Source organism: Anopheles merus, chromosome 2R (assembly GCF_017562075.2).
Source record: "Anopheles merus strain MAF chromosome 2R, AmerM5.1, whole genome shotgun sequence".
NCBI lineage: Eukaryota > Metazoa > Arthropoda > Insecta > Diptera > Culicidae > Anopheles > Anopheles merus.
Window position 1 is genome coordinate 13,778,765 of NC_054082.1, and position 25,826 is coordinate 13,804,590.

The 25,826-nt window shown below is 49.0% G+C and overlaps 3 protein-coding genes across 7 annotated transcripts in view; 2 read left to right on the forward strand and 1 right to left on the reverse strand.

The window, feature by feature from the left end:
* LOC121588867 (coiled-coil domain-containing protein lobo) overlaps positions 1-706 on the reverse strand; it is a 164,585-nt gene extending 163,879 nt beyond the window's left edge. The window contains exon 1 of the mRNA XM_041907301.1: positions 98-706. Within this exon, the coding sequence (XP_041763235.1) occupies positions 98-643 (546 nt within the window). The 5' untranslated portion in view covers positions 644-706. The remainder of the gene's footprint in view (positions 1-97) is intronic.
* Positions 707-1,546: 840 nt separating this feature from the next.
* LOC121589826 (protein O-mannosyl-transferase 2) lies at positions 1,547-14,378 on the forward strand. Its single transcript, XM_041909005.1, has 8 exons — positions 1,547-1,983; positions 2,459-2,735; positions 2,802-3,686; positions 4,042-4,282; positions 4,420-4,568; positions 6,788-6,977; positions 7,995-8,135; positions 13,774-14,378. The coding sequence occupies exons 1-8, from the start codon at positions 1,859-1,861 to the stop codon at positions 13,965-13,967; spliced, it is 2,202 nt and encodes a 733-aa protein (XP_041764939.1). The 5' UTR covers positions 1,547-1,858; the 3' UTR covers positions 13,968-14,378.
* A 3,123-nt stretch (positions 14,379-17,501) lies between these two features.
* The window catches only part of LOC121587945, a 73,790-nt gene continuing 65,465 nt past the window's right edge, over positions 17,502-25,826 (forward strand). For 2 of the 5 annotated variants that reach the window (XM_041905320.1, XM_041905325.1), the window contains exons 1-2: positions 17,502-17,605; positions 20,425-20,753. The gene's annotated coding sequence lies outside the window, so the exon portion shown is untranslated. Of the gene's footprint in view, positions 17,883-20,424; positions 20,754-25,826 lie in introns of all 5 variants that reach the window. The other 3 variants (XM_041905324.1, XM_041905323.1, XM_041905326.1) reach the window with 3 other exon arrangements.

Sequence of the window (25,826 nt, forward strand, 5' to 3'; positions counted from 1 at the left end):
TGAGAAATGATAAACTGGAGAAAGACGGACGAAACCCATTTTCACTAATGTCGTATGGGAAAGAACCCCCCTTGCTAGTTGCCACGGTAACACTTACCATGTTCACTTGATCCACCAGCGGCTCGTACACGATGTAGTCCGCCACAAACGCAGCAATCTCCTGCCAGGACCCGATCAGATCCGGAAACAGCAGCACGGACGATCGCAGCGTGGTGCACACGAACTTCTGCACCCCGCACTCGTTCGGTGGGGCCAGCACCAACGGCTGCCGGTTGGGGAACTTTTCCCTGTACTGCTGGCGAAAGTTTTCCGCAAACAGCAGCACCAGCTTCTCCTTCGACGAGAGCGTCCGGTAGGTGTCCGGATACTCGACAGCGTCCTCGCCGTCCTGCACATCGACCGGTGGCTGGTGGTAGGCCGGAAAGCAGGTGTCGATAACGCCGAGCTTCCGCTTCATTGCTTCCAGCGTTTCGTTGCCGGGCCGCAGCTCCACGGACAGCTCGGGCGAAAACCGCACGGACGGTTGTTTCGTTGGTGTCGGGGGCGGTATGCGCAGCTCACGCGCCTGGGCCCGCTTGTCGCGTAGCTTCTTGATGAGTATGTCGGCGACGTTGGCCGAAATCGAACTTACCCGGGTGGACATTTCCAGTGGCTGAGTGTGTCGCGTACGAACGAACGAGTGGAACTGAACGGGCTTGTTTGCCGGCGGATGGTTCCTTCGATGGAAACGGCGGGGTCCGCAAACAGCTGTGGCCGGTATGACCGTTGCCATGGTAACGTGTAAAATCGATTCGTTGCTACGAACTGTTGCCCAGTTCAGCTGGGCCCGCCGTGAAGAATGCTTGGAGTTTCAGTTTGTGTGTTTTGTTCAGCACGTTTCATGTATACATATTTTCTACTATTGAACTTCCATAGAGTATTAACGTAAGTATGTATGAAAGTAAGTAAGAATGTATTATGTATATTTTTTCTGAAATGTATATAATGATAAATATATTTATGGACTTAGTTCTGATAGTAATATTTCCATCAACATGTTTCCTATTACTGTCAAATACTATTCTGTTTAAGTTTTAAAATTACAAAAATATTTAAAAAAAACATATTTTTTACAAAACAGCAGAAAAAAGCCACCAAAACTGCGATGAAAACGCTATGTGTTGTTGCGAAACTCAAAATCACTCCCTCTTTACCGTTCCACAGCTTCAATAAACATGTTCAGTGCGCATGCATTGTTCGCAATTGTGGAAAAGAGCATCGGTGACTTCAATGCTGCGGGTGCTGCAAAATTCAAGACACGAACCCTTAGTTAAAGCTGAAACCGTTCACATACTATTATTGTTGAAAATTGTATGTGTTTTTGTAAGTTAATGTAAACTGAATTATAAGGTTGTTTACACTGTTTTATTACATAATTTTTAAATAAATTTAATTGAAATAAAATAAAATAAAATAAAATTATATTTTAAAACGTCCAAAACAATACCTGTGGAGCGACCATTGTGCTCAAACGATCGGCAAACCATCGGTTCCAGCGGTATGCGCCTCGCACTTTCAGTTTCATTTCGATCTCTCACTAGATCGCACGCGTCCAAAGCTCTTCTGCGGCTTTCCCCTTGGCTCTCCGCAGACACTGCCGCGTAAGAGCTGTCAAAGCTGTTTGTTTTGATTGTGGGAAGCTTTTTTCCTGTCCCGCAGCGGGAAAGAAATCTACGAAATTTCTACTGTCTTCGCACTCGAATAGGAGTGGGAAAGTGTGTGTGTGTGTGTGTGTGTGTGTCTTTGTTTGTTCTTTCATTTGCATCGCTTACTAAACAGGAAGCGCGCTCATCTTAAAGAGAGTACGCCAGTACGCATCATGGTGACGACGGTGGCAGCAGACGAAAAAGATCGATCCGGTTCGGAACAAGCAGCTGAAAATGTGTCGAAAACGAGCAGTAGGAAGAGCAAGGCAGATGAGCCAAGTGACAAAAGTGAACCAAAGTAAGTGTGCGATGGATGCTGGGATGCTGTGTTGGGGGTTGAACTATCAAATACGTGGCCATTAAACATGGCGACCCGTGCTGTGTTACAGCGAGGAGGCTCATGGCGTCCCCTCCCAGCAGCTGGAAGCATCTCGGGGAGCATTGCGCAAGAGTTGCGGTGAAAGATGGTTTCGTTGCTCGTGCGCTGCAATCGACGCACACAGTAGGCCGCGCTGATGAGCCATTGTGCGGCTTAAGCGCGTGAAGGTTAGCGTGCCACGATGAGCGTTTTTCGAGAAAGACCGGTTTTGAGGTTTGGGGTGGAAGCGAAATGTCGCGCGCCTAATGCAAACACACTGTGGAGGGAAACTTATAAATGGCATTTTTGTTGATCATTGCAATGAAATGACCTTCCATCTATTGGAATTGCAGTCCGAATCGTGTTTAAATCGAATTGCACGGTAACGTTACACCTTACTGATACCTCTCCACAGAAGCTGGTGGTGGCTGCTCTTCGGGGTGATTCTGCTGCTGACTATCGGCACGCGCTTCTACAACGTCACCGTGCCGGACCACGTGTGCTGGGATGAGACACATTTCGGCAAGATGGGCAGCTGGTACATTAACCGGACGTTCTTCTTCGACGTGCATCCGCCGCTCGGCAAGATGCTGATCGGTCTTTCCGGCTACCTTACCGGGTACGATGGCACCTACCCGTTCGATAAGCCCGGCGATAAGTACAACGGTACCCACTACGAAGGAATGCGTATCGTAAGTGTCACACTCGAACCATCTAACGAACATTGCCTCTAAAGCCTCTAAACCCTGTCCTTGCAGTTCTGTACGGCGCTCGGGGCAGCAATCGTGCCGATGTCATTCCACACCGTCTGGGACATGACGGGCTCGCTGACCGCGTCCACGTTTGCGGCCGCCTACATCCTGTTCGACATCGGCATGCTCATCCTGAACCGCTACATCCTGCTCGACCCGCCGCTGATCTTCTTCATGACCGCCTCCGTCATGGGGATGGCGCGCGTGTCGCGGCTGACCCGCGAGGCGGCCAGCTTCACCCGCGCCTGGTGGGTGTGGCTCGCGTTCACCGGCGCGATGCTGGCCAGCACCATTAGTGTGAAGTTTGTCGGCCTGTTCGTGGTGCTGCTCGTCGGCCTGCACACGGCCAGCGATCTGTGGGACGTGCTCGGTGACCTTTCGCTGCCCATCGCGCACACCGTCCGGCAGCTGGCGGCCCGTGCCGTTACACTCATCTTGCTGCCCGTCCTGCTGTACGCCAGCTTCTTCTACATCCATCTGGCCGTGCTGAACCGCAGCGGCAGCGGCGACGGGTTCTACAGCTCCGGCTTTCAGTCCAACCTGGTCGGCAACTCGCTGTACAACGTGTCGATGCCGCGGCAGGTGGCCTACGGTGCGGTCGTGACGCTGAAAAACCACAAGACGGGCGGCGGCTACCTGCACTCCCACAATCACCTGTACCCGAAGGGGTTCGGGGCCCGCCAGCAGCAGGTCACGACGTACAGCCACAAGGACGACAACAACCGGTGGCTGATCAAGCCGTACGACAAGCAGTCGGTCGAGAACGTGACGCTGATCAGGCACGGCGATTTGGTGCGCCTCGAGCATGTGCAGACGCGGCGCAATCTGCACTCGCACCGTGAGCAGGGCCCGGTGACGAAGAAGCATCTGCAAGTTACGTGCTACGGGGAGGTGAGTTGGGGTTGCTTTTTTGTTTTAAGTTTTCCCAAACGGGCATTTGCGGGCTGTAGGAGTGTAGGAAATATTAGAAACCCCCAAAACAAAAAAAAACACGTCAGTTTTGCGAATTTGAAGCAATGAAAGCTCATAGAGTAGATTCGATGAAACGGAAAAGTTGTATAGATGGCGCTAGTGTCGCATAGGGGAGTGGTTTGAAACCGTGCTAAAGCCGCACAGTGAGACCGATTTCGCTGAGCGTGTCAAATTTGAAATTCTTTTTGGTGCTTTAACTTTGTTAATTTTATTTTAATTTTAATTGCTGCAAAACAATTGTAACTAAAACATCATTTCTCCCCCCCCCCCTCAGGAGGGCCAAGGAGACACGAACGACGTGTGGATGGTGCAGATCGTCGGTGGCAAGGCGGGCCAGGTGGTCGAAACCGTTACGAGCCGGCTCACCTTCTACCACTACATTGAACGCTGCGTGCTCACCACCACCAACAAGCAGCTGCCCAAGTGGGGCTTCGAGCAGCAGGAGGTGACCTGCAATCCGAACATTCGCGACAAAGCCGCCCAATGGAACGTGGAGGACAATCAGTTTGACAAATGTAACTACCGTAACGCGTAACGCATCTCTCCTTTCCGCTCCCTCGCAGGCGCCTTGTTGGGTGACAAATTTTATTAACTTCTGCTTACCCTCCGTTTCGAATTGCTTTCCTCTTCCCCTCCCCCCCCCCCTCCACAGTACCGAGCGTTAACTTTCAGGTTTATGCGCCCGGCTTCATTAGTCGCTTCTTCGAGTCGCACGCCGTCATGCTGCAAGGCAACGCCGGGCTGAAGCCAAAAGAGGGTGAAGTCACCAGCCGACCGTGGCAATGGCCCATCAACTATCGGGTGAGTAACCGTCTTGTGGTGGCTGGGCGTTTTGGTAATATCGATTTCGAAGTCTTGGTAATCAAAATCTAGAAGGTGCATTTAAGACAAAAAGCCAACTGCAGACGGCAGTGAGCATTGTGTCTGCTTGCTGATCATTATTGCATGGGTCATTAGGGATCAGTTTTGTTGACATCATAAGGCACATTTTAGCTCCAACTATCCCAATGTGAATAACCCCTTTTATTGCCACGCAAAAGGGATTATGAAGCCGATTGATAAACCATTCCTTAAGAGGTAAGGCAAATCATTAAGGATTGTAAACGAAATTTATGACTAGCTAACGATACCATGTGAACGGAAACAATCTTAAACTCTACACGCTAAACGGGGGTAGCATCATAATTAGAGCTGGCTTGCGGTAAGATGTGCTTTTCTTACTTAAAACATCCCTGTTTCACGAAAGGCTCTGGGTCGGATGCTTATCCTCATTAAAGCCGGTTCGCAACAACAATCGCACCTACATAATCGAGTTGTCCTAACGAGTCGTAGCGACTGTCTCCAGCGTCGTCCCCACCAGCATCGGCTCGGCATTTGTCGGAAGTGTAAAGATTTTGTGCGTCCCGGAGTGCGAGAAGGATGCGTGCGCTAGTGTGCTCACTATGCCCTGCTGAACCTTCCCATGCCCCCCGTTTAAGCACGTCATTGAGCAATTAAGACGTTACCACAGCACCTGCACCACCAGGAAAGGTCGAGGCCAAACGGACGTACGAGAAGTAATTAAGTGTTCTTGAGCTCCGAGTCCTTTCGCGTGCGTACATATGGGGCTGACGCTTTCTTCCCAATTCTTGAGCAAGAAGGCGCTGCAGGTGGAAGGTGGAAAGCGTGGGGCCGTTCGATGGATCGGAATGCGATGCGTACGCAAGCGGGTGTGGATAGAGCACGGCTTATAGGGTAGGTGTAATGTCGGTTCGGGTGGAAAATTAAGTATCCCACTGCAACCGTTCTCGGGCCCCTTGATATGAGTATTCGTTCGGGTACGCTATTTGCTTACTTGGAAAGCGTTAATTTACAGCTGTGAGATATCTTCTTTGCAAATTTTAATTGCTGCGTCATTTCTTCCTTTGCACTGAGCAGTTATATTTATTATTAAATGTTTGGAAAAAATACTAATATACAGTAGAGAAGATTAGCTAATTGCTAGTAATGTAATCTGTTCTGCTGGTTTTTAGGCATACATTTAGGCGTTTTATCCCGCCAACCCGAGTGTTTTAGCATTATCCGCCTGAAAGTATGCAAGTCGTACATCAAAAGCAGTTTATTCATAGTTTACATGTTTATAAGGGCATCTTGCGACGTTTATGAAGATTTTTTGTGATTTTCATCATGTTAATACAAATGTCATCAAATTTTTTTGTAATATTTCTTAATTTATTGGACTCTATTTTATTATCAAGATAGAGTTTATTTTCACAACTAATGTTGTTAATTTCTTTTTCTTATTATGTAGAATAAATTCTCACATCCTCAATACATAAGCAACCTTCATTTCAGTTACTTGAAGTACATACCTTCGCCCACTTCTTCTGGCGCTCTGCGCTCTACTAATACTTGTAAACTCCCCCATAAAAACCTGATCCCACACGGTGGTCAAGGTTCGCCCTGGCCCGTTATCGCTCCACACGCGTCAGCTGGTGCGGTGTGTTTGTTGCTTTACCCGCGAACTTTGTCCGCGGATGGACACAATTTTTCGCCCCATTGAATGGCGTTTAAAGGCCGAAAGTTTATCACCAGTAAAAACCACTCCAGCCCAGCTTTGCGCATTTCTATCGGTGGGATTTGTGCCGGGGCCTACTCGCTGCTTTCCCTTCATCTCAGTTCGCACTTTTACGACGCACCGCCGGCACCGCATCGCGTCCACGCAAAACTTCGCGACGTAATGACTAAAAGCACGCACGAAAGTGAAAGCGGGATGTTGTTTTTTTTTTCGCTCTCTCTCTCTCTCTCCTCTTTTTCCTGTTTGTTGTTACTTGCCTTCATTTGGTCGCACTTCTCGGTCGGGGACTTTATCGTTCCACTTGAAATAAATTCAAATTCTCTCCACGGGCGGCCTGGTTTAGTGCGCGGGGAAAAGTTGCTACCGAATGTTTTACAACATACCTTTTTTTCTCTCCTGTCGTTGCTGCTGAGTTTCGTTCTCCAAATTTACCTCCCCACCCTTCCCCTTCTCTCCTCCACAGGGTCAGTTCTTCTCCGGTTCCGACCATCGCGTGTATTTATTGGGCAACCCAATCATCTGGTGGAGCAATTTGGTATTTTTAGCACTCTTTTTAATCATCTTCGGCGTGGAGATTATCAGATATCAACGCAACTCGGCCGCCAGCCCACCGGACACGGCCCGGACGTGCCCAGCCCCACCGGCAGCGGACGGTAAGTAGACGGATTTTTGTCTCTATGTGTGTGTGTGTGTGTGACTATTTTACTAACCAACAAGCCCGGAAAGTAACCGCTCGAAACGGCAGCGCCACGGTGTAGCGTTACGCGAAATATGCTGCGCCGTAACTTTTAATTGTCTTCCCATTTTTGTGGGGCGTGGGAAGGTGACAAGGTAATATCCGCCGAAGCGTAAATTGGTGACCCAGCCGGTGTAGCCCGAGTGCGACCCGGGAGGGATGGGCATACGGCGTCGTGTCCTTTTTGCCCAACAGGCGACACTTTCGGTCCCGTTCGGCGCTTGTGCAAGTAGAAAGCTGACAAATTAGTCCGGCCCGAATTTGAGCACCGGGCAAAAAGACACCGGGACTTGAAATTGCTGCTAAATACCGTTCCATTAAGCAGGGGGGTGGGGGTGGATGGGTTTCGTTTCTTGGCTATTTTGGTTTAATCAAACAGCTTCTCAGCTTACAATGGCTTGGCGTTTGGTGGTAGTGTGTTACACAGTTTGGACGGTACTAATTAAGCTGCCGTTTGGGCTGTTGCATAACGTTGCCCTTTTATGTTTAAAATACTTTTTTTTTATAGAATTTGAATTATGTTTGAGCGGCTATGATATCGGCTGTAAGTAACTAGAAGAAGGGCGCGCAGTTTAAAGTTTCCCTGAACGGCTTCTGGTTACGTTGTGATTTGAAGGCGAAACGCCTAAAGGTATGCAAACTATGGTTTTCTTTGTTTCAAGCAACGAAAGTATAGCTGTTACGTACATTCATGTACATTGACTAATAGTCGTTTGCAATGAATAGCAGGATGTACAACGATACGATCACAAGAATACAGCGAAAAGCAAAATTAATTAAAAAATAATAATCACACCCTTCACTTTGCATACCTTCAGGCGTTTTCTGGCTTCAAATAAAAATCCTCTTTAGATAGATGGCATACCCCAAAAACCATAACACCACGTTTATTGCTAATAAATTCAATAACTAAAAGACCTTTTCCCTGTTTCAGCTACCAAATGGAAATTACTGCGCGCTGCCGTATGGCTGTTTGGCGGCTGGTTGATCCACTACCTTCCCTTCTACGCGATGGGTCGCGTCCTCTACTTTCATCACTACTTCCCGGCACTGGTCTTCAACTCCATGCTCGCCGGTAAGTACTCCCCCCCAAGGCTCCGTCACACTCAAACGCAGCGTCACCTTCTAGCTCATTAATCATTTGGCGGCCATAATTTCGAAAAGCGGCACTACGGCTCAAAAAGAACAAGGGAATGAAAAGTGGGACAAAAAGTGTAGCATTCATTCTTCGAAAACAAATGAATATTCTAATCACCTCGTCACCTAAACGTGAACCAGCAACAAATTGGTGCGATTGCGTAGCGGAAGCCTATGCCCCGCCGGCCAGCTCCGTGTCAACTCGGTGCCGGCAGCCGAAAAGGATTATTTAATGTAATTTAATTGACAAACTTCCCCCCCCCCCCCCCGCGGCACAACGGGTGGGACAAGGTGGAGCGAAAAAAGCCAAACATACTGCGATCCCATAGAGAAGGTTCGTACGAGAAATTACGAGCAAGACAGCTGTAAAGGGGACTTCAAAAATCCCGCACATGGGAAGGCTCTCGTCAGCGCTGCTTTGTTCGGACCCGATGGTTTCGGGCACGATGGATGTGTTTTTAACGAGGCAGCTCATTTCACTAGCCCCCGGGACGGTCCGCCCTGATTGACGGACGTGTTTGGAATCGAGTTTTCCGGCACCCTCCCCCCAAAATGGACTCTGTAAGTGGCCTGTCGTTTTTTGCTGCCGCTGGAATGACTTTTCCATTTGAAAGCCCTTTTTCCCCGGACTGTGGATCCAGCTTTGCCACTGGTTTGGTGCGCCATTTCCATACATGTAAAAATGTATGGCAAAAGTGTATGCCGCAAGATGCCGTGCGATGCCGCCGGCCGAAATGGTTTGGCGGGAGTGGCAGGCAGGTCCGATGGCCGTAGATGAATGCACAGTCCGGTGAATGGCGCTGTTGGAATCCACTTAAATTGATTGAAAGCACATCGGGATCGGGGAAAACACTCGCACAAAAGCGCAACCCACATTCACCTATGAGGACTGTGCTTTATTTTTCTTTCTCGTTCGTTTTCGTGTTTTTGCACAGATTTTTAAACTCATTAATTTTAAAAATTCATATTTTCACGCACCACTGCGCTGGAGAGGGGGGGGGGGGAGAACTCGATGACCAAAGTTCGAACTGCCGGCACACACCGATAGATCTGTAATCATCATCACAAGGGTTTATGTGGGTCCGCGTGGGTGTGTGAGACAGAACAAGTGATTATCCTTTCACAAGGAGATGATTTTAATGAGCTCTTCAGTTGAACGCTTTCAGCCCGAACCCCCTCCAGGTTCGTGCCAAATTTGAAGGGCCAGCGTTCCACGAATGCTGGAGCTTGATTTTTACCCCAGTTTATGGCTGCAATTGGTCCCAACGTGTCGGTGCACCAAGCGAAGCGTAGAAATTCAATTTCATAACGAAATTAGTTTTTCAACCCTTCTGGCTGTGCTTACCGGCCGCCACTTAGTGGAAGATGATACCGTTCACCAATTGTCCGTGATAATCAAGTGCGCACGAGGTGGGGGTGGGGGAAGGGGAAAACTCATTACACAAAGCCACAAACACCACACACACACACACACACACACACACACACACAGAGAGTGGCAATGAAGAGAGGGAACACTGGGGCTGACAATAAAATTTATTGTGCAAAGACGCCCAACGCTTACCGCGGTTTAACTGTTCCCTTTTGGCCGCCTAACAACCCCGTGTTAGTGAAATCAATTAAACCGTTTGACTCACCCGTGTGCCGATGAGCACATGAGCAATGATGCATTATGCACGGCAAGATAAACTAGATAATTTGTTTGCTGTAATGAAGTAATTTGGGAGCAAAACTTTCCTATTTGCAGTAAAGGGTCGTAGCCGCCTACTACGATTTGCTGTTTAAATCTGTTTTTGCAGTGCCGATTGCCTACTGGCAGGCGGTTAGCGGCTAACTTCAATCATAGCCTTTCCAGCCATGAATCGAGGGAATCAAACACAAGAGAAAAAAAACATCAAACTCTAAAAATAATTTGCCTTTCCTTCTCATTAATGTACAAACCTTCACCCACTGGAAGGGGCTTTTGTTGACTTTACTATCCAAACACAAATACGCCCGTGTGTTGTTTTTGCCTCAGTTCTTCTCCCTCCACCCTCCCTAGAATCTCTGAGCGTCGATACGGAATTTGGTAGATAAACTTTCCCCGCACACCGTCCGACCCGGGAAACTGCATGTTAATTTTACATCGGGTCGAAACTTGTTACACCGACTGTCTTCCCCCATCCTGTGTTACCCTTGTGTAGGTGTATCAAACAAAAAGAAGAAGAAGAAAAAAATCAATCACTCGCTCCGAATTGACCATCCTTAGCATCATGATTTCTCACCGGAATAGGAAAACTTACCGTACCGAAACGAGCCGGACGGTGCCATTGGCGAAGCCGCTCCAAATTCAATTTGTATGCGTTGCTACGCGCCCTGCCCGGCGCTACAGTGCTACATGTAGGTGCCAGAGTTTCTGAATCCACCTTCCACACACACACACCCCCCCCTCCCGACAGTCAGTCAGAGCACAAGAAAGTTCACCTTTCGCTCCACCTCACCCGCACCGCAGCATCATGGACCGGAGGGGAGGGAAAATGTTAAATTACTCCAAAATTACTTGCTCCAACAACTTCGCACAATAGCGCGGAAAGGTGAAGCGCTCCTTGTGTTGGAGGGCGGAGGGGGGGGGGAGAGGAAGTGGACATTCGTGCATTAGCAGGCCGCTGGCGCGGGTCCACAGAAACGCATCCCACTGTGGCGCTCCATGTGCCCCTGCGAAGCACACGGACATGCAAGAGGGTCGCGCCGGGCAGGAAAAATCCAATTTCGTAACAATCGAACCACTGGGTGGTGAAAAATAGGAACTTGCCCCCTAACACGGGGAGGGGGAGAGTGAGGTAACCGGTGGCGATTTGCCCGAACGACTTCCCAGCCCAACCATGGGAACTGAGTTCGAACCAGCACGGCGGAATGAAAGGAACGAAGGAAGCAAAACAAAACGAAAAGAAAAAAAAAACGGAACGAGCCCACTCACTCGCAAGTTTAAGGTAACTTGTGGCCAAAAGTGTGGAATGGGGACGACGATTGTAATAAAGCTGATTCAAAATTTGACGCACAGAAGACAGCCGGGGAAGAGACGTGGAGGGCAGGACCCAGAGTACCGGACGGCCGCTGCTGATGATTTCTTTCTGTTCGTTTGTGTTCGCTTTGCCCTGCTTCGAATGGGGCAGCACGACCGATAGCGGGAAACCTTATCCGAACGCGTGTTGCAGGTTTTCTTTTCATTTGCCCATTCCCCCCCCCCCCCCACCCAATTTCTTGGGGATATTGTTCGTGTGAAAGGAAATCTCTTCTTTGGAACAAACCGTCTCCTTCCTTCACCCCATAACGGACGCAGTCAGTATCAATTTGATCGACGCTTGGCCCACACACACACAGGTTGGTGATGGCTCTGCTTCCTGCCGGGCTTCTGATTCGGATGCTTTTCGCTTTGTGGTGGCTGGGGTGGCTCGGCGGGCATTTCCACGCGCCACGCGTTTAGCAGACGACAGGCCGGACAGGCGCTTCATAGAACTGGAGGCGGAAAAAAGCGGAGCGCAACTGTTATTTTTCCTGCGCATTGTGCGCGGGCTTTGAAGTTTTGCGGCACTTCCCAAGGGGCTTCCCAAGCGGGATGGGAGACGTGAAGCGAGCGAGGATGTTACGTTTAATTTGCCGGTGCTTGTCAATGGCGTGAAGCAGAAATCGGCGCTTCCGAATGAAATCTCTGATCGGTGAAGCCATGAATTATTATTAAAATCTCATTTTATGACATTCACAGTGGATGTGGCAAGAGCGAAATGGAAACATTAATTTCCTTTCCCTGCTTGTTGGGGAGTTTTCCTCTCTCTCTCTCTCTTCAAATATAGACATTCCGTGGAACAAACCGCTTAACAAAATCAAACCGTTTGAAACCGTACCAAGAATAAATCCTATTTTAACACACGTTCGCCCACTTTCCTTCCCACATTACACTCACACACGCGCGCGCTAATGGGCCACGTGTGCCGCACCGTTTGGGCTGCGTGTTTGAAATTAACTCTAATGACCATGGTTCGCGTCACCTCTTAACCTTCCCCAAACAGCCGAAAATGCCCAAACAGTGACGGAATCGATCTATTAAACACAGGCCAGGGACGGCGAGCGTGAGGTGAGGTGGTGGGCGATTTTCGTTTATTTGTTCAAATTTTCGTAATAAACAACGCACCACCAAACTTGATAGGAACACAGCAGCAGGAGGAGCGGAGTGAGGAGCCAAACACCCAAAACTGGCATCCGCGTACACACGCCGGCACCACTTTATTGCCACAATATTTGCAAATATGCTGGTCGGCTGGGTGGTGACCGTGAGCTGGCCATTCGGTGTCAGTTGGTCACTTTTCCGGCCAGCCCGCACGTGCGTGTGTGTGCGTGTGTGTGTTGGTGAGCATGAAAAATTAAAACACAATCCTTTCAGCACACGGCCACTACACGTGTGATGGACGGGGGTTCTGGTTTTTGGGGTTGGTGAGGAGTGAGGAGTTGCTGTGAGTAAATTGGGCTTTATTGGGTGGTTGGGTTGTGGCGGCATGCGAACGGTATCAAGCGGGAGGTTGATGTTTCCCGATTGCTGGGCAACAATTAATTGCATGGATGGAAATCGATCTGTTTAATAAACTATTTATGCAAGATGTTGGAAGGCACGCCGTACTCGAATGGTGCTGCAACACTTAATGTGGTGTTGAGTTGTATCGAGCGTGAGACAAAAAAGCCTTTTTTGAGTTTAATAAATCGCAATGGAATGATTTTGCTCTGAAAATTGCATACTTTTAGGCGCTTTTTTGAAGCCATGGAAGATACAGTACGTTACCAATGTCACACATTAAATTATAAAAAAAAACGTTGCCACCATTTTGCTACAAATGTTTCATATTGATTGTTTTGTAAACAGAATGATTTGCGATGTTCTATTTAGTCCCTTCAAGTGCTCTCACTTTGTACCCGTTTCCCGAACCCTTCTTGAACAGTCCCATCCACCATCGTTCCCGGTGGGTGCAGTGAGAGCTTTTCATCGTCATGCCGAAACTGTCCATTACTCCAACACGTACTACTGAAAGGGAGGGGCAAGTGGGAAGGTTGTGATTGCGTACGCTCCAATTTCAGCGGTCATTAATTTTGAACACCAAACACCAACACAGGATCGGGAAACCGCATCGCAGCGCAGCGGGTCAGATTTATCGAAAACGGAGGCACGCTTCGATTGGGACGAGGGGCTTTCGCGGTTTTGCATTCCGAACTTCTCTCGCTCCCTTTGCTTCCTTCCCTGCCACACGTATTCCATTGTGAACCTTTTCGATGATATTTGTCAATCTAAAAAATAAAAAAAAGGTTGAATCACAACCACCAATGGGAGGAAATTAAAACAAAAAAGCAACGGAAACCATATTTGAATTTAGTGAATAGTTTACGCAACCACACGGCAACTTTGGACGCAATGAAACTCCTAAAACGCCCACCCCCACGTTGAAAGTTGTTTATAGTAGCCCCACTCTCTCCTCACACCCCCCCCCCCCCCTCTTCTCCCCTTCACTCCACGCACCACTAAATTAACCACAAAAATTGTCCTTTCGTTACAGGTGTAATGCTCGATTACATTACGGGCCGATTGCCGGGCTGGTTGCGTCACGCCTGCCTGGGCACGGCGATGGCGGGGCTGGTGTACAGCTTCGCGCTGTTCTCGCCCCTCGCCTACGGCATGAGCGGTCCCTTCAGCCACGAACCCAACTCGACGCTGGCCTCGCTCAAGTGGCTGAGCAGCTGGGAGTTTTGAGTGACGGAATGGTTTTTTGGTGCTCCCTTTACCCGTCCACCGTCCACCAGCATTGCGCGCTATTGATTAGTAGCTTACGAGTGTTGTATTGGGAGGGGGGGGGATGAAGGGAAACGGACACCTTCTGCATGGTGTGGATTACCAATGAGAAACGAGCGTTTGATGAGACCCAATTGGAAAGTGCTGTGCAGTAAAATTGCATATTGCGCCTCGATGTATGCAATTGTGAGTATTCGAACGCCCAACGTTATGCAATTCGCTTCGCAAAGTTTTCTATTTTTCGGTTGCATCGTATGAAAAAAGGGACACAGTGAAACTTTGAGATTTTAGCTTACTGTTGTAGTCAATCGTATCCAGCAATACTCGTTAATGTCAATAATTTGTTAATAAATCCTCTTTTTACAATCACCACCGCATCAGCGTAATAGCGTACCTTTCGTCCATCGAACCCTATACAACTACCACCACTTCGTTCGATAATAATTCGACAGTTTAAACCCGCAAATACCAAAAATCAAAGGACCTTATCCTTACCGATTGCACGCGTCCCATGCGCCTTGCTCCACACCTCCCCCATAAACTATGCCGAAACATTGCCCATTATCAGATTTTTAAATTGCAGTCCCGCTTGTGATGTGCGTGCGTCTGCTCTTACTTCTATTCCCAAACCACATCCGCACCCAACCGCAGCAACCGTTCACATTCTTGCGAATCCCTTTTTTTCGCTGTGGTTTCCGGATCATTATCTACGGCTTTTGATTATGGACGAACGGTGCTCGGCGAACCATCGGTACCAGCTGCTGGACCAAACCGCACGTTCCGCACATCACAGCGCCCATCCTTCGCCCCAGTAAGGGATCAAACGTGAGCTGGGACATCGGCGTCCCAAGGAAAAAGGGTTACCACGGTAATCCTCGCCAATTTCAATCTTTATTTCGGCTTACTGTTTCCCTTTTTTTTTTGCTTCGAATTTTGTATTTCCTCCGTTTGTTGCCACTCTGTGTGTGTGCGGCACGGTAATAACCGTTGACCCATAACCTTCAAGAGAGTAGAAAGGCCAGAGCTTATCACGAGCAGTGTGCGAAAATGTAGCAGTTATAGATTAGGGCAAGGTTTGTGTAAATGAGACGAGCAAGATTTATTCACCGTCAACAGGAGGGAGGGTCGGGAAGCTCATTTCGCACTTACTTACTCATCCATTTAACCTCACCCTCGAAGCGTTTGCGTTACAATCCGGGGGGGGGGGGAGGGGTGCCACTGCCGCTGCAAACCCGAGCGACAAGCCATTAACGCCACCGCTCGAGAAACGAGGATTACAACGGCAACGGATCAGTGCAGTGTTCTCTGATCTCTCACCCAACCCCCATCCCAGCCGGGTCCGATGAATACAACACTTTGGCTGTCCCCAAAAGGACGCTCCACCGTTGTTACACAACTCCGGCAGACATCGGTTCCGCACATCGGAAGGCAAACATTTGCCAACAAATTGTAAATTGCTTTTCAAAGGAACGACCCCGACAAGTCAAACTCCGGGCACGGATCGCATTTCGACGACGACGACGACGACGACAACGACGACGATGATGATGATGATGGTCATCATCGTACCGACGACACCGAGGTAGAAGTCAGCTGTCAACTGTGAAACGGAAAGTACGGACTTAACTTCTTATCGTTGCCCGGTGATAGAAGCACTGCCCGAGCCGGAGGAGCGGTTTCGTATGTCTTTCAATTAATTTACTTGCACAAAGATCAAGATGTCGTCAAGTGGGGGGAGAAGGTCAGAGCTTTGGCACGGATTCGCATGGAGCCGGAACTGTAGCGTCGGATGTTTCGCATGTTTCGTCAAGCGATGGCTTCTGTTTTCAATCACTGTATGAAACGGGAGCCGGACTGTTTGGTTACACTTTGAGCCCAATTCAATGAAGAGCACTGGAGCACAGGGTATGCAGTTTAATACTGTAGTGAAGCTTAAACGATTCTGTCCAATACAAACAGACGCTGTAAATGATTTTGTTTCACCAAAACTATCCTTTCTGCATTCTACATTGGAACAATAATACTTCCTTCGAGTATGTGTATCTTCACAGTGGTACGGCAATTCTGAAGCAACATAAACACTGCATACCGGCTCACTATTTGCATAGCAGGCGTGCGGCGATGAGATTGATTATTTGCCCAGCGAAAGGCTTCGGGGAGTAAATTCAAGTCATCTGAGGCCCTGCTGATTAGAAGCAACATGTGGTTTGCTCTTGTCACGATTACTCTTCACTGTTGCAAACGCTCCCGCTTCCGCAACAAGTTGCCCGAGGATGAGTGGTATGGGTTTCGAAGTTTGCACAAGCTTGAAGCTTAAGTGCTGTATTTTATGTGCAGAATTATTACACAAAATGAATCTTTTTTGTTTAATTACCTTCGATGAAGTGAACGTTCAAAATATGATGCTTTTTAATAATAGATACATTTTTGTTCGATGTTAATACAAAAAAGTAATCGCTCTTCTATCTCGATCGATGTGTTTAAATCTTTTTCCCCAACTTCGTGCTTTCGAGGCAAAAACGTGCACGCCTTACGGCATTATTAAAATTAATGCAAAACACCTCTCCCACCATTCCCATCATACCAGCAGCAACGCAGACGGAGCAAAACAAACTGCTTCCCATTGCACTCGGCCATACCAAACGGGGCTGCACGGACTCCAGCGAAACACACACACACGCACACACGCGGCACACCCGTATAACCGTTCCGTCACACAAACCACAAGGCGCCTCCATCGCTTCTGCGGTTTTGGGTTGTTTTGGTCAGGAAATACAAAGCAAAAGAAGCAAAAGAAGAAAAAAACACGAACCAACACAACGAAACCAGCCAAACGTGCAACCGAACGAAAGCGAGGAATCAAAACACAAGCTCCAAAACGGAATCGAGGGGGACGGATCTTTCCCTTCCTGCTTGCGTTACACTGTATCGCTGTGTATGGGCATGTGCTGCGTGTGTGTGTGTATCGCGCTAGCGTCCGACTCCGCAAAGCAACGCCAAAATGTCAAAACACACGGATGCGTGGTTGGATTTGGGATGGCAAGCGGAAGGGCAGGGTAGATGTCCTCGTGCTGAATTCAAAGACCAGCACGAAACGGCAAATACGAGCGGTGGCCGAAAAATGGCATTTATTTATTTTCGGCTCGACGGCGCTAGTGCGCAAACTCACCACCACCAACATCGCTCGCAACGCTCGCTCGCTTGACACATGGCCAACTTGACAGCCGACGACAACGACGACTAGAATGGTGTGTGGTGAGTTTTGTGGTTAGCTCCCGCTCACGCACACAACCATACCGTACGGCTTGTGTCCTTTGTTGACTGCAAACGGCATGCGAGCTGTAGGGTAAGTGCACACCTGAACAGTAAAAGTGAGATGACGGTGGCTGTGTGTTGGTGTGAAAGTGGAGCTGCTGCCACACGAACACATACAGCCAGTGTGGGGTAAAAAAAGAAACAGCACGAGCCAAGCGTAGCGTGTGGCCGCGCTCGTCGCCTTAAAATGGAGCGTGGTCGGCAGCCCGATTCTCAGTTAAGCGGTCTCTGTTCGTACGGTCGGTTCGATCTGGCAGCCGGAAAGCGTGTCGCCAAGCGTGTCGGTACAGTAACAGTGCTACACTGTAGTGAAACCCCGCGACAAGCTGTCAAAGCAGAGCAAAGCAGAGCAGCGGAACAGAGCCTGTGTCGCTGCTGCTGTAAGGGGGGGGTTTTCCGGTGTCGGCAGGTCACCACCACCAACGGCGCACAGGTCGGTTCCGGAATAGTGTGGCGACCGGTGAAAAGGAGGCCAAGGCGGCGCTCCACGCTGGTGTGAGTGTGTGCTGGAAAATTGTGTGTCCGTCGGAAAGGACAATCGCTATTACGGGTGCAAAGTGAGTGAGTTTCCTTCAACGCTGGAACTGCTGTGTGTCAGTCCGTGTATGTGTGTGTCTGTGTGTGTGTGTGTGGGAGTTTGTTGTGTGTGGGTAGATGGACGTTGTGTTATCCTTTTTCTCCCGAGCCCGAGTTTGTGTTTGCGTATTGTGTGGCTGTGTGGCCGTTATTGTTTCCTAGCGCGAACCGGGGAAGGGAAAAACAACGAATGTAACGCGCTCCCCAATCGCTTTGTCGTCCCCAATTGGCTGTACGATTGCGTGCGTTCCGTATGGGAAGCGAACGGGGAAAGTTGAACAATTCCCATTTAGGACAGAACCAAAAAATAAACGCACCCAAATTCCCCCTCCCGAAACACCGAATTTGCTGGTCAATATTCGAGAGAAGGGAGTTGGTGTGAGTGAAAAGGAAAGAAAAAGAAGGACATCCAACTCCAACTAACTTTCTCAAGACATTGAGTAGGCGCCAACTCAAACGTCGCCAAGGGATACGGAAGTTTTTTTTTTTTGGGGGGGAAGGCAGTTTCGTGCGCCTTTACCCGATTTAGGTCTCGTTATTGTCTTCTCCCTGTTGGTTAGAGGGTGGGGGGAGGGCTCACTCGCTCGTAGGACTTTTCCAGCTGGTCGGCACACTGTTCCCGCAGTTCCGTGCCGTTACGTACTGTACTTTATTGGAAACCGATAAGCACGGGACGCACTCACGCTGTCGCCAAACTCACCCCCAACCACACACGAAGCAAAACCAGACCTAAAGGACATTCGCAAACATCAACACCAACTTAGATGAGCAAGAATGTGTGTGTATGTGTGTGGGTGTATAACACGGGCTTTCGGAGAATATTGGGCAAAGTTTGTCCAATTTCCTAACCCCACCGTACGTGCACATTTGGGTGGCGGGGGTGGTAGAGGGGACAGCATTCGGAAAGTGGGGTACGAAATGAAGCATAATAAATATGTGAATTTGTTTCCCCGTCGGACCCGCCCCACTTTTGTTCCATCCCCCCCCCCCCCCCCCCCATTGCGCCACCACTGGATTGGCCGGATGTTTTTCACGAAGCTCTGGAAAGGGGAGAAAAAACGGGGTAAAAGACTACGATGGCCACAAAATGAGGCCGAGACAACCGGAGAATGAAGAGCTAAGCCCGGACCGTCACAGAGCAGTGCTTTGAGCGAAGGGTACGACCGACACCAGCACACAGCGAGCAGCCATCTGAATCAAAACAAAATTCCAACAAAGAGAAAAGGGGCAAAAACACACTCACAAACACAAAACGAATGCCGTTTCTCTGGCGCGCCTTGTAACGAACGGCTGTCCGAAAACGGTGCCGGGCGCGTCTGTGGGAAGACAACACACAACAACAGCAACAAAAAGCGGTGGGAAATAGATTAAGAGGCGTCGAAAACTTGATCCTACGGGCTTGCGGGAAAGCAGGGGCTGAGTGTTTTTAAGCGGCTGCCAAACGATACGACGAGGCTGAGCGGAGTGAAAAGGCCGTTGCTTTTAAGTAAAGGGCCGCTTTTCTTGGTGCGAAAGATAGTTCGGTCCCATCGGGTCCCACTGGGTTGGGAAGCGCAAGGAGCACGCTCTGGGTGGAAATGAAGACCCGCACACAAGCACAAAACACCCCAAATCGGAAATAGGAAGAGCTCCGTCGTTTGAGGATGGCGTAAAACACAAGAAAAATGCTAAAAAACAAAAAAAAAATACAAAAATGCTTTGGAGGAGTTTTGTTGGAGTTGCCTGGAGGCCCAGACTGGAAGCAGTTGATGATGATGTTGGCGGTGGCGTTGATGCAGCAGCGCGTGGAATGCATTCGGAGAGCAGAACCGGCCTCCTAGCGCCTTGTTACAATCGACCATGGACCATCCTTTCGAATTCTGTCGCTTCCCATTTTGTCAGCATTAAATGTGTCGCCACCAGCGGAACAGCAAAAGCAAAAAAAAAACAAAAACCGGACGGCAGTAAAAAGCAAGCAGCCACTCACACAACACGGCCACTGCTTTCGCCACACACTCTGCCCGCCAAACCCGTCGCCTTAAAAGTGTCGCCCGGTCAAAGTGTGTTTCCCGAGAAAGGGCGCAAAATATGATCCATTTCGAATCGGTCGGTTTCGGTTGCGCACAATCCCAGCTTAGCAGTGGCTGGTTTTAATGGGCGCCATAAAAACATCGGACGATGATGGCCGACGGGATTGTAAGATGTACCACCGATAACCACTGACATTCTACTGTCATTCTACCGCTTACATTCGGCTCGGAAGAAGCGATTGTTTTACACCCCGAAGGGATGGGGACTGGCCCGTACCGTGCCCTGGAAACAGCAATCATTTTAACGATCTGTTTCGTTTCCTGTTTTGACTGGGCAGTGTAGTTTGCTGGGCAAGGGGGGGTCAGTGGTTTTGAGAGTATTAAAATTTGGCAACTTTCCTCCTAGTGGGGCGAAAGCGTTCGTCGTGGATGCAGGAATTGCTGGAATGGTGACAACCTACGTAAATCTAATGATTGAAATCTGTTTTTTTTTGTTCCCTCCTCTCCATCCTTTGAAGTGGCCTGATCGATTGTTCTGTTCGAGGGCAAGGTTCGTCCAATCGTGTGCTCTCTTCCGCCAAGGTTAAGATGAGTCCGGGACCGCACCGTGGGTAAAATGTGCTGAGCAGTTTCCATCAAGTGCTACGAATGAGTGTAATTGTAAACGGAGAAGAGAAAAAGTGAGAAAGCAAAGGAAGAAACACAAGAGTGCAAGGAGCGAAAAGAAAAACCACCCGAGCGCCCACTCGCCCTGTCACTCAAGCTGTGGCGAGTGGCATTCTTGGAAAGTTAGCACCAACGGTTCAGCAGCCTGCCAGAGACACACAGTGCGCCAGCACACGGGACGGTAAGTGCCTATTAGTTAATTAGAACACCCGAACACACACACACACACACAGACACACAGACATACAGCAGAATAGAAAAAAGAATTACAAGAAAAACCCGAACTCCCGCACAACAGGCTGCCAACTAGAACCAGTGCCGAGCTGGGATCCGTTTACGCTCCGGTGGATGTGAACGGGGGATGCTTTTGCTTTTGCGAAAGGCTGCACTGTCAAGTGCGGCCCTGGTACGTGGCATCTTGAAAACTTCACTACCAACGCGCCATCAAGTGGGCTGGGAGACACTCGAAGCTTTTCTCTGCCGCCCCAAAATTAACTTCATGCGTGATTGGCTTCGGGGAATTCTGAGTGCGCTCCTGATCCGGAGCAGCCACGAACGAGGACGAACGACGTTTTGGGGGATCTCGATAAAGTGGAACTGCTGTTTGGCGAACCTGCTCTCGACCGTTAGCAGTTGGTAGCACACTGCACAGTCACCATTCTTGCCCGGTCTGGTCGGGGGTGGTCTAGAGCAGGGTAAATTACCTGTTGAACAATGACGCAGCACGCCCCCCCCCCTACATGCAGTGACAAAGGCTAGGGAGCTCTATTGATTAAACACAGCACTGGAGGGGGTTTGTTATACGGGAGCGTTGTGGTTAAGGTTTGGAATTAGCGGTCGAATTGTGATTGATCTAACAGGTTCCCTTTCGGCGAATCATCTATTCGCCAACAATCGAAAACGTTTTGTAAAGGAAACCATTGACCGATTGGATTGATTTCTCTGAAATGAAACATTAATTAAGCAAGTCGAAAAGTTGTTTGATTGCTCTACAAAGCATTACGTTCTGACAGGTATACAATGAAATGATTGCAGTAAGCAATAATTTGATATCAAATTGCATACATTCTGGCGTTCTGCTATACTGGCTGGCATGCTTAAAAACATTATTGCTCTATTTATTTTGCTTTATGAGCTCCTAGAGATGTACAACACATATGTTATAGGTACAAAATATAGTTCATACCATTTTCATTTGCATACCTTCAGGCGGATTCTAACACTCGAACGAGTTGCTTGCAGTGCTGCAAAATGTCAACGTCAGTATCATAAATGCTTGGTCGGTAACTTTATCGTGACTGTGATCAGATCTGCAAAATATGACTGACATAATAATGTCAAATTCCGACTGAAACAAAATAATGTCAGCATCACGAGCTCTACTGTGATGATCAGAGGTGAGACTCAAACAATTGATGCGACCATCACATACTGACGCACTTTCATTTAGTATCAGCAATAATGGTCATGACATTTGCAATGCAATTTTTTATCCTTGAAATGGCTATCCTTGAAGGCATTGACTTTGAAATGGTTAATTATGCGCCTGAATTGCTGCAAACTACATGATGATTTTTGCGATTTTACGTTTAATACGCGGATTGTACCAATTATCTTACATCAGCAGCAATATTAGCAAGCGGCACCACATGCCTGCTCAATTTAATCCATCCACACACGCATCATTGCTCGCCTGCTTCCAAGCTAGAAATGTCCTTCGCTCACGTCCATCTCGCCATCGGGAGGCAACAGCTAATTGAGATGTGCATACGCCAACAGTACGCTTGACAGCGTGCAGCGTAAGCATTTGACGGCTAACCAAATTGTTATTCTACTTATCACAACCATGCTGTGCATCTCCAATGCCACGTCAAGCTTAACTAACAACTCACCGAGCCGGAACCAGCCCGATCGACTCCGGCACACTCACACGAACATGGACACGGACGCACCAGACGCTCGACCATTCGTGCCGGAAATCAAAGCAAAAGTGAACCACCGAACCAACGTTGCGCGCCGAAAGCGTTGCATTCCTATGCAAATGATTAAATCAACATTTCACAGTGAATTATACAACCGGAGTGAAATTATGGCTCCCGGTGGGCAAGTTTTCTTTCCACCCAGCCCGGTTGGCCGGTGGTAGTTGGTGCCGCAACACATCGCACGGTCTGCAGCCCAACCGTGGGAACGGGGCTGAGCCTGAGCGGAGTTGGCGAAGGATAGTACCGCTGCCCGGGATTGATATAAATCTTGTCCGGTCCGACTTATTTAGTGGGCGGCTGGCGAACCGTGAATCTTCGGACTCCTTCCCATCTGACCTGGTCCTGCTGCTGCTGTTGAATGCTGTGGAAACGAAAGCACACAGGAACCTGGTTGGGCAAACAGGAAGTCCGCTAGCTTGTACGTAGCTGCTGAGCTGTGATCATGGTTTAAGGTTTAACTTTCTGTTAAGTCGCCTTTACGCGAGAGGCAGTGAAGCAGTGGCTCGACTAGGTGGTTGAAATAGAAATCGAACGGTCATCGGACCGGCAGCCGTGTGATTCAGTACGGCTACCGGCCGACTAGCCTTGCCATTCGATTGATTAGTGGTGATCCCTTTCAAGGACTGCCCTCGCGTTAGCCAGCATTTTCCTCGCACTGTGAACTTAGCATTTCAAGGTTGGTTACGGTTACGGATCGATCCGTCCGGTGCAGGTGGATAAGGAGGAGTGAGCAAAAAAACGGCCCCAACCAAACAAACCGAACAAAAATCCTTTTCCATCCGATAGCCGCCAGCGTGTGCTTTGGTGCTTGATTCTGCGTCGAAACGGGGCTCGACAATTTGTGCTTCGATGGTCATTCAATCGTTTGCTCCGCGCGCGCACGCTGGGCTACATTATGCAGATTACTTTTATGCATTCTGCATCGGGCTCGTGCGCATCCATCGAACGGGTCCGGTGCATGTTTTATGCAAACATCGGCGGGCGGGCCTTTGACCACCGGCTTCCCGATTCCGTGAGGGAGCTGCATGGAGTACTGGTTGCCCGTAAGGGCAGCACAGTGACGTAAGCTTTCGTGTTCTCTTTCTCTCGCTCTCCCTCCCTCTCACACGCAGAGGTAACAAGCAATGGTAACAGACAGCACTGCTTATTATCCATCGGTGGTTGGAGCAGGCTTGGTAGCTAACTATTTCCGATTGGAAACCCGATCCGACCCAGCGCAGGCTCCATCGGCTCTATCTGGGTCATGTTCATTAACACGGCCCGTTTGCATTCAAAATCTTCCCATCCTTTCCCCACCGTATGGGTCCAGTAGTGCCCGTTCCCGTCCCTTCTCGAACGGTGGAACCGTACCCAGCCAAGCAACGAACCCGTATGTGAGATCGCATTGAGCGTCGATAATGATTGCTTTTAGCTGGCAGCGATACTGTCGGCAGCTTATTGACAGTGGAATCGCGCGGTGCCCGTTACGTGCGCCGCCGTACTCGCTGATAAATTATTACAGCCCGTGTCTGCGACTGACACATTTCACCAAGGGCCTTAATCCACTGGTGTCGCATACATTAGCTTCCGGTATCGGGCCATGCGCGCGCGTACAGTCTGTGATGGTACACCATGTAGCGAGGTTCGTGAAGTTTATCGTTCCATCGGGCGCCATCGAGTAGTAATTTCTTGTAAATGCAGCTATCAATGGTATTATGGGCATTGTTTCGAACAGCGATGACAGTTTTTGGCTGACAATGACACAGCGATAAGAGAATTGCTGTTACAAATGTATTAAAATTAAATTATTCATAATCTGTAGAGCGAGAGAGAGAGTGCGAGCCGCAATGATAAACGAGATATTTGTGCAATGATTTTCTTTCCATTAAAGCAATAAAGCATTTAAAATTGAAGTGCAATAATACTATTCCCAAATGCAAATTGCACACCTTAAGGCGTTTCGCTCTTTTCATGTTCCTTATCGCCCTAAAGTATGCAATCCGCACCACAATCAAGCCATCGTTAGGACGAAAATAGCTTACCATGAATACCGGACAGTCAACTTTCAGCCAAAATAATTTGCCAGCCATTTCCTTCAAATTAAATTAAAAGCAAGATAGCAACAACAATAGCACGCAATGTTCGCTACTTTGCGCAGCATTTGAAACACTTCATAGAACATAATAATGCAACAACGTAAAACCGAAGCATTTGCGCCTACAGCACCAGCATCACCAAGACCACGAAGACCAGCCACACAGACCAGCTTGCACGGCGCAAGATAGTCGGCATTATAAATTTACCATTATTAAAGTTTCCCCCGCCCCACTAAAGTATGGCCCCCGCCCTGCGCACTTCCGCTCATCTCCCACCCCACCCGAAAGAAATCACTAGCCGGAACGCAACAGGCGTCAGCAGGCTGTCGCTGGTATGCCGCGGAAATTCTTATCATTTCCTTTGCTGTAGTTTCGCCCACTCTCGCCCACGAACCCAACTTCCTGTATGCTGTACTGTCGGCTGCGTCTTGAAGCGTTCAGTTGTCTTTGAGCCAGCAACAGAGGCTGCCACGACTTCACACAGAAAAAAAAAGAAAACGAAACCGGCCGACAAAAGTAGTTCATTAAACAAACCCACGGTGTAAAGTTACGACAAATGTCAACTTCGTACAGCGGGCGGGGACGGCAGGGAGGCCTTTTTGAATAGTTTTTCGCCCCGCTTGTCGGGGGAAGGAGAAGAAGGATGAATATTCGAGCGCCTTCCGTTTCGTATGCCGACTTCCGTCCCACCTCCTGCCCTTCGTTAGCAATCCCACTCAATAAAGGGTTTTTGAGGTTTCCTGCGGGGTTTGGGTTTGCGCAGCCCAAGCCAAACTGCCGGCTAGTGTGGGTGAAACTAGCACTTTAAAATTTAATAAACCGCCCGAAATGCAGGCTCGGTGCCAGCCTCTGGCTACATTTCACCTTGGAAGATGGTGTCGTGCTGAACATGCACAGTTCTCTCGTCCGCGCGCGTGTACCCCGCGCGTGTGTGTGTGTGTGTGACATTTCGCACGAAAACTTTTCCCTATCGCCCACCGTTACCGTACCTGCAGCGATGGCTGGCTGTAAGAAGAAGAAACGTCCCAAAACGTACCAGCTCTCGCACCGTCCAAGGTGCGCTGCCGGGTGCCCCAGCCGACGATCGACGGGTTTGTTTTCGTGCTGAATTTGTTTAATATAATTACAAAACTTTATCATTTATCGCAGCTTTATCTGCGATGAAATGCAAATGCTTGCCAGCAGTTGTAGATTGCC

Excerpts from the sequence above, each read along its gene's own strand:
- LOC121589826 (XM_041909005.1), top strand. The coding sequence starts at position 1,859 with ATGGTGACGACGGTGGCAGCAGACGAAAAAGATCGATCCGGTTCGGAA. Across the intron at positions 1,984-2,458 it reads AGTGACAAAAGTGAACCAAA|AAGCTGGTGGTGGCTGCTCT; the intron begins GTAAGTGTGCGA and ends ACCTCTCCACAG. Across the intron at positions 6,978-7,994 it reads AGCCCCACCGGCAGCGGACG|CTACCAAATGGAAATTACTG; the intron begins GTAAGTAGACGG and ends TCCCTGTTTCAG.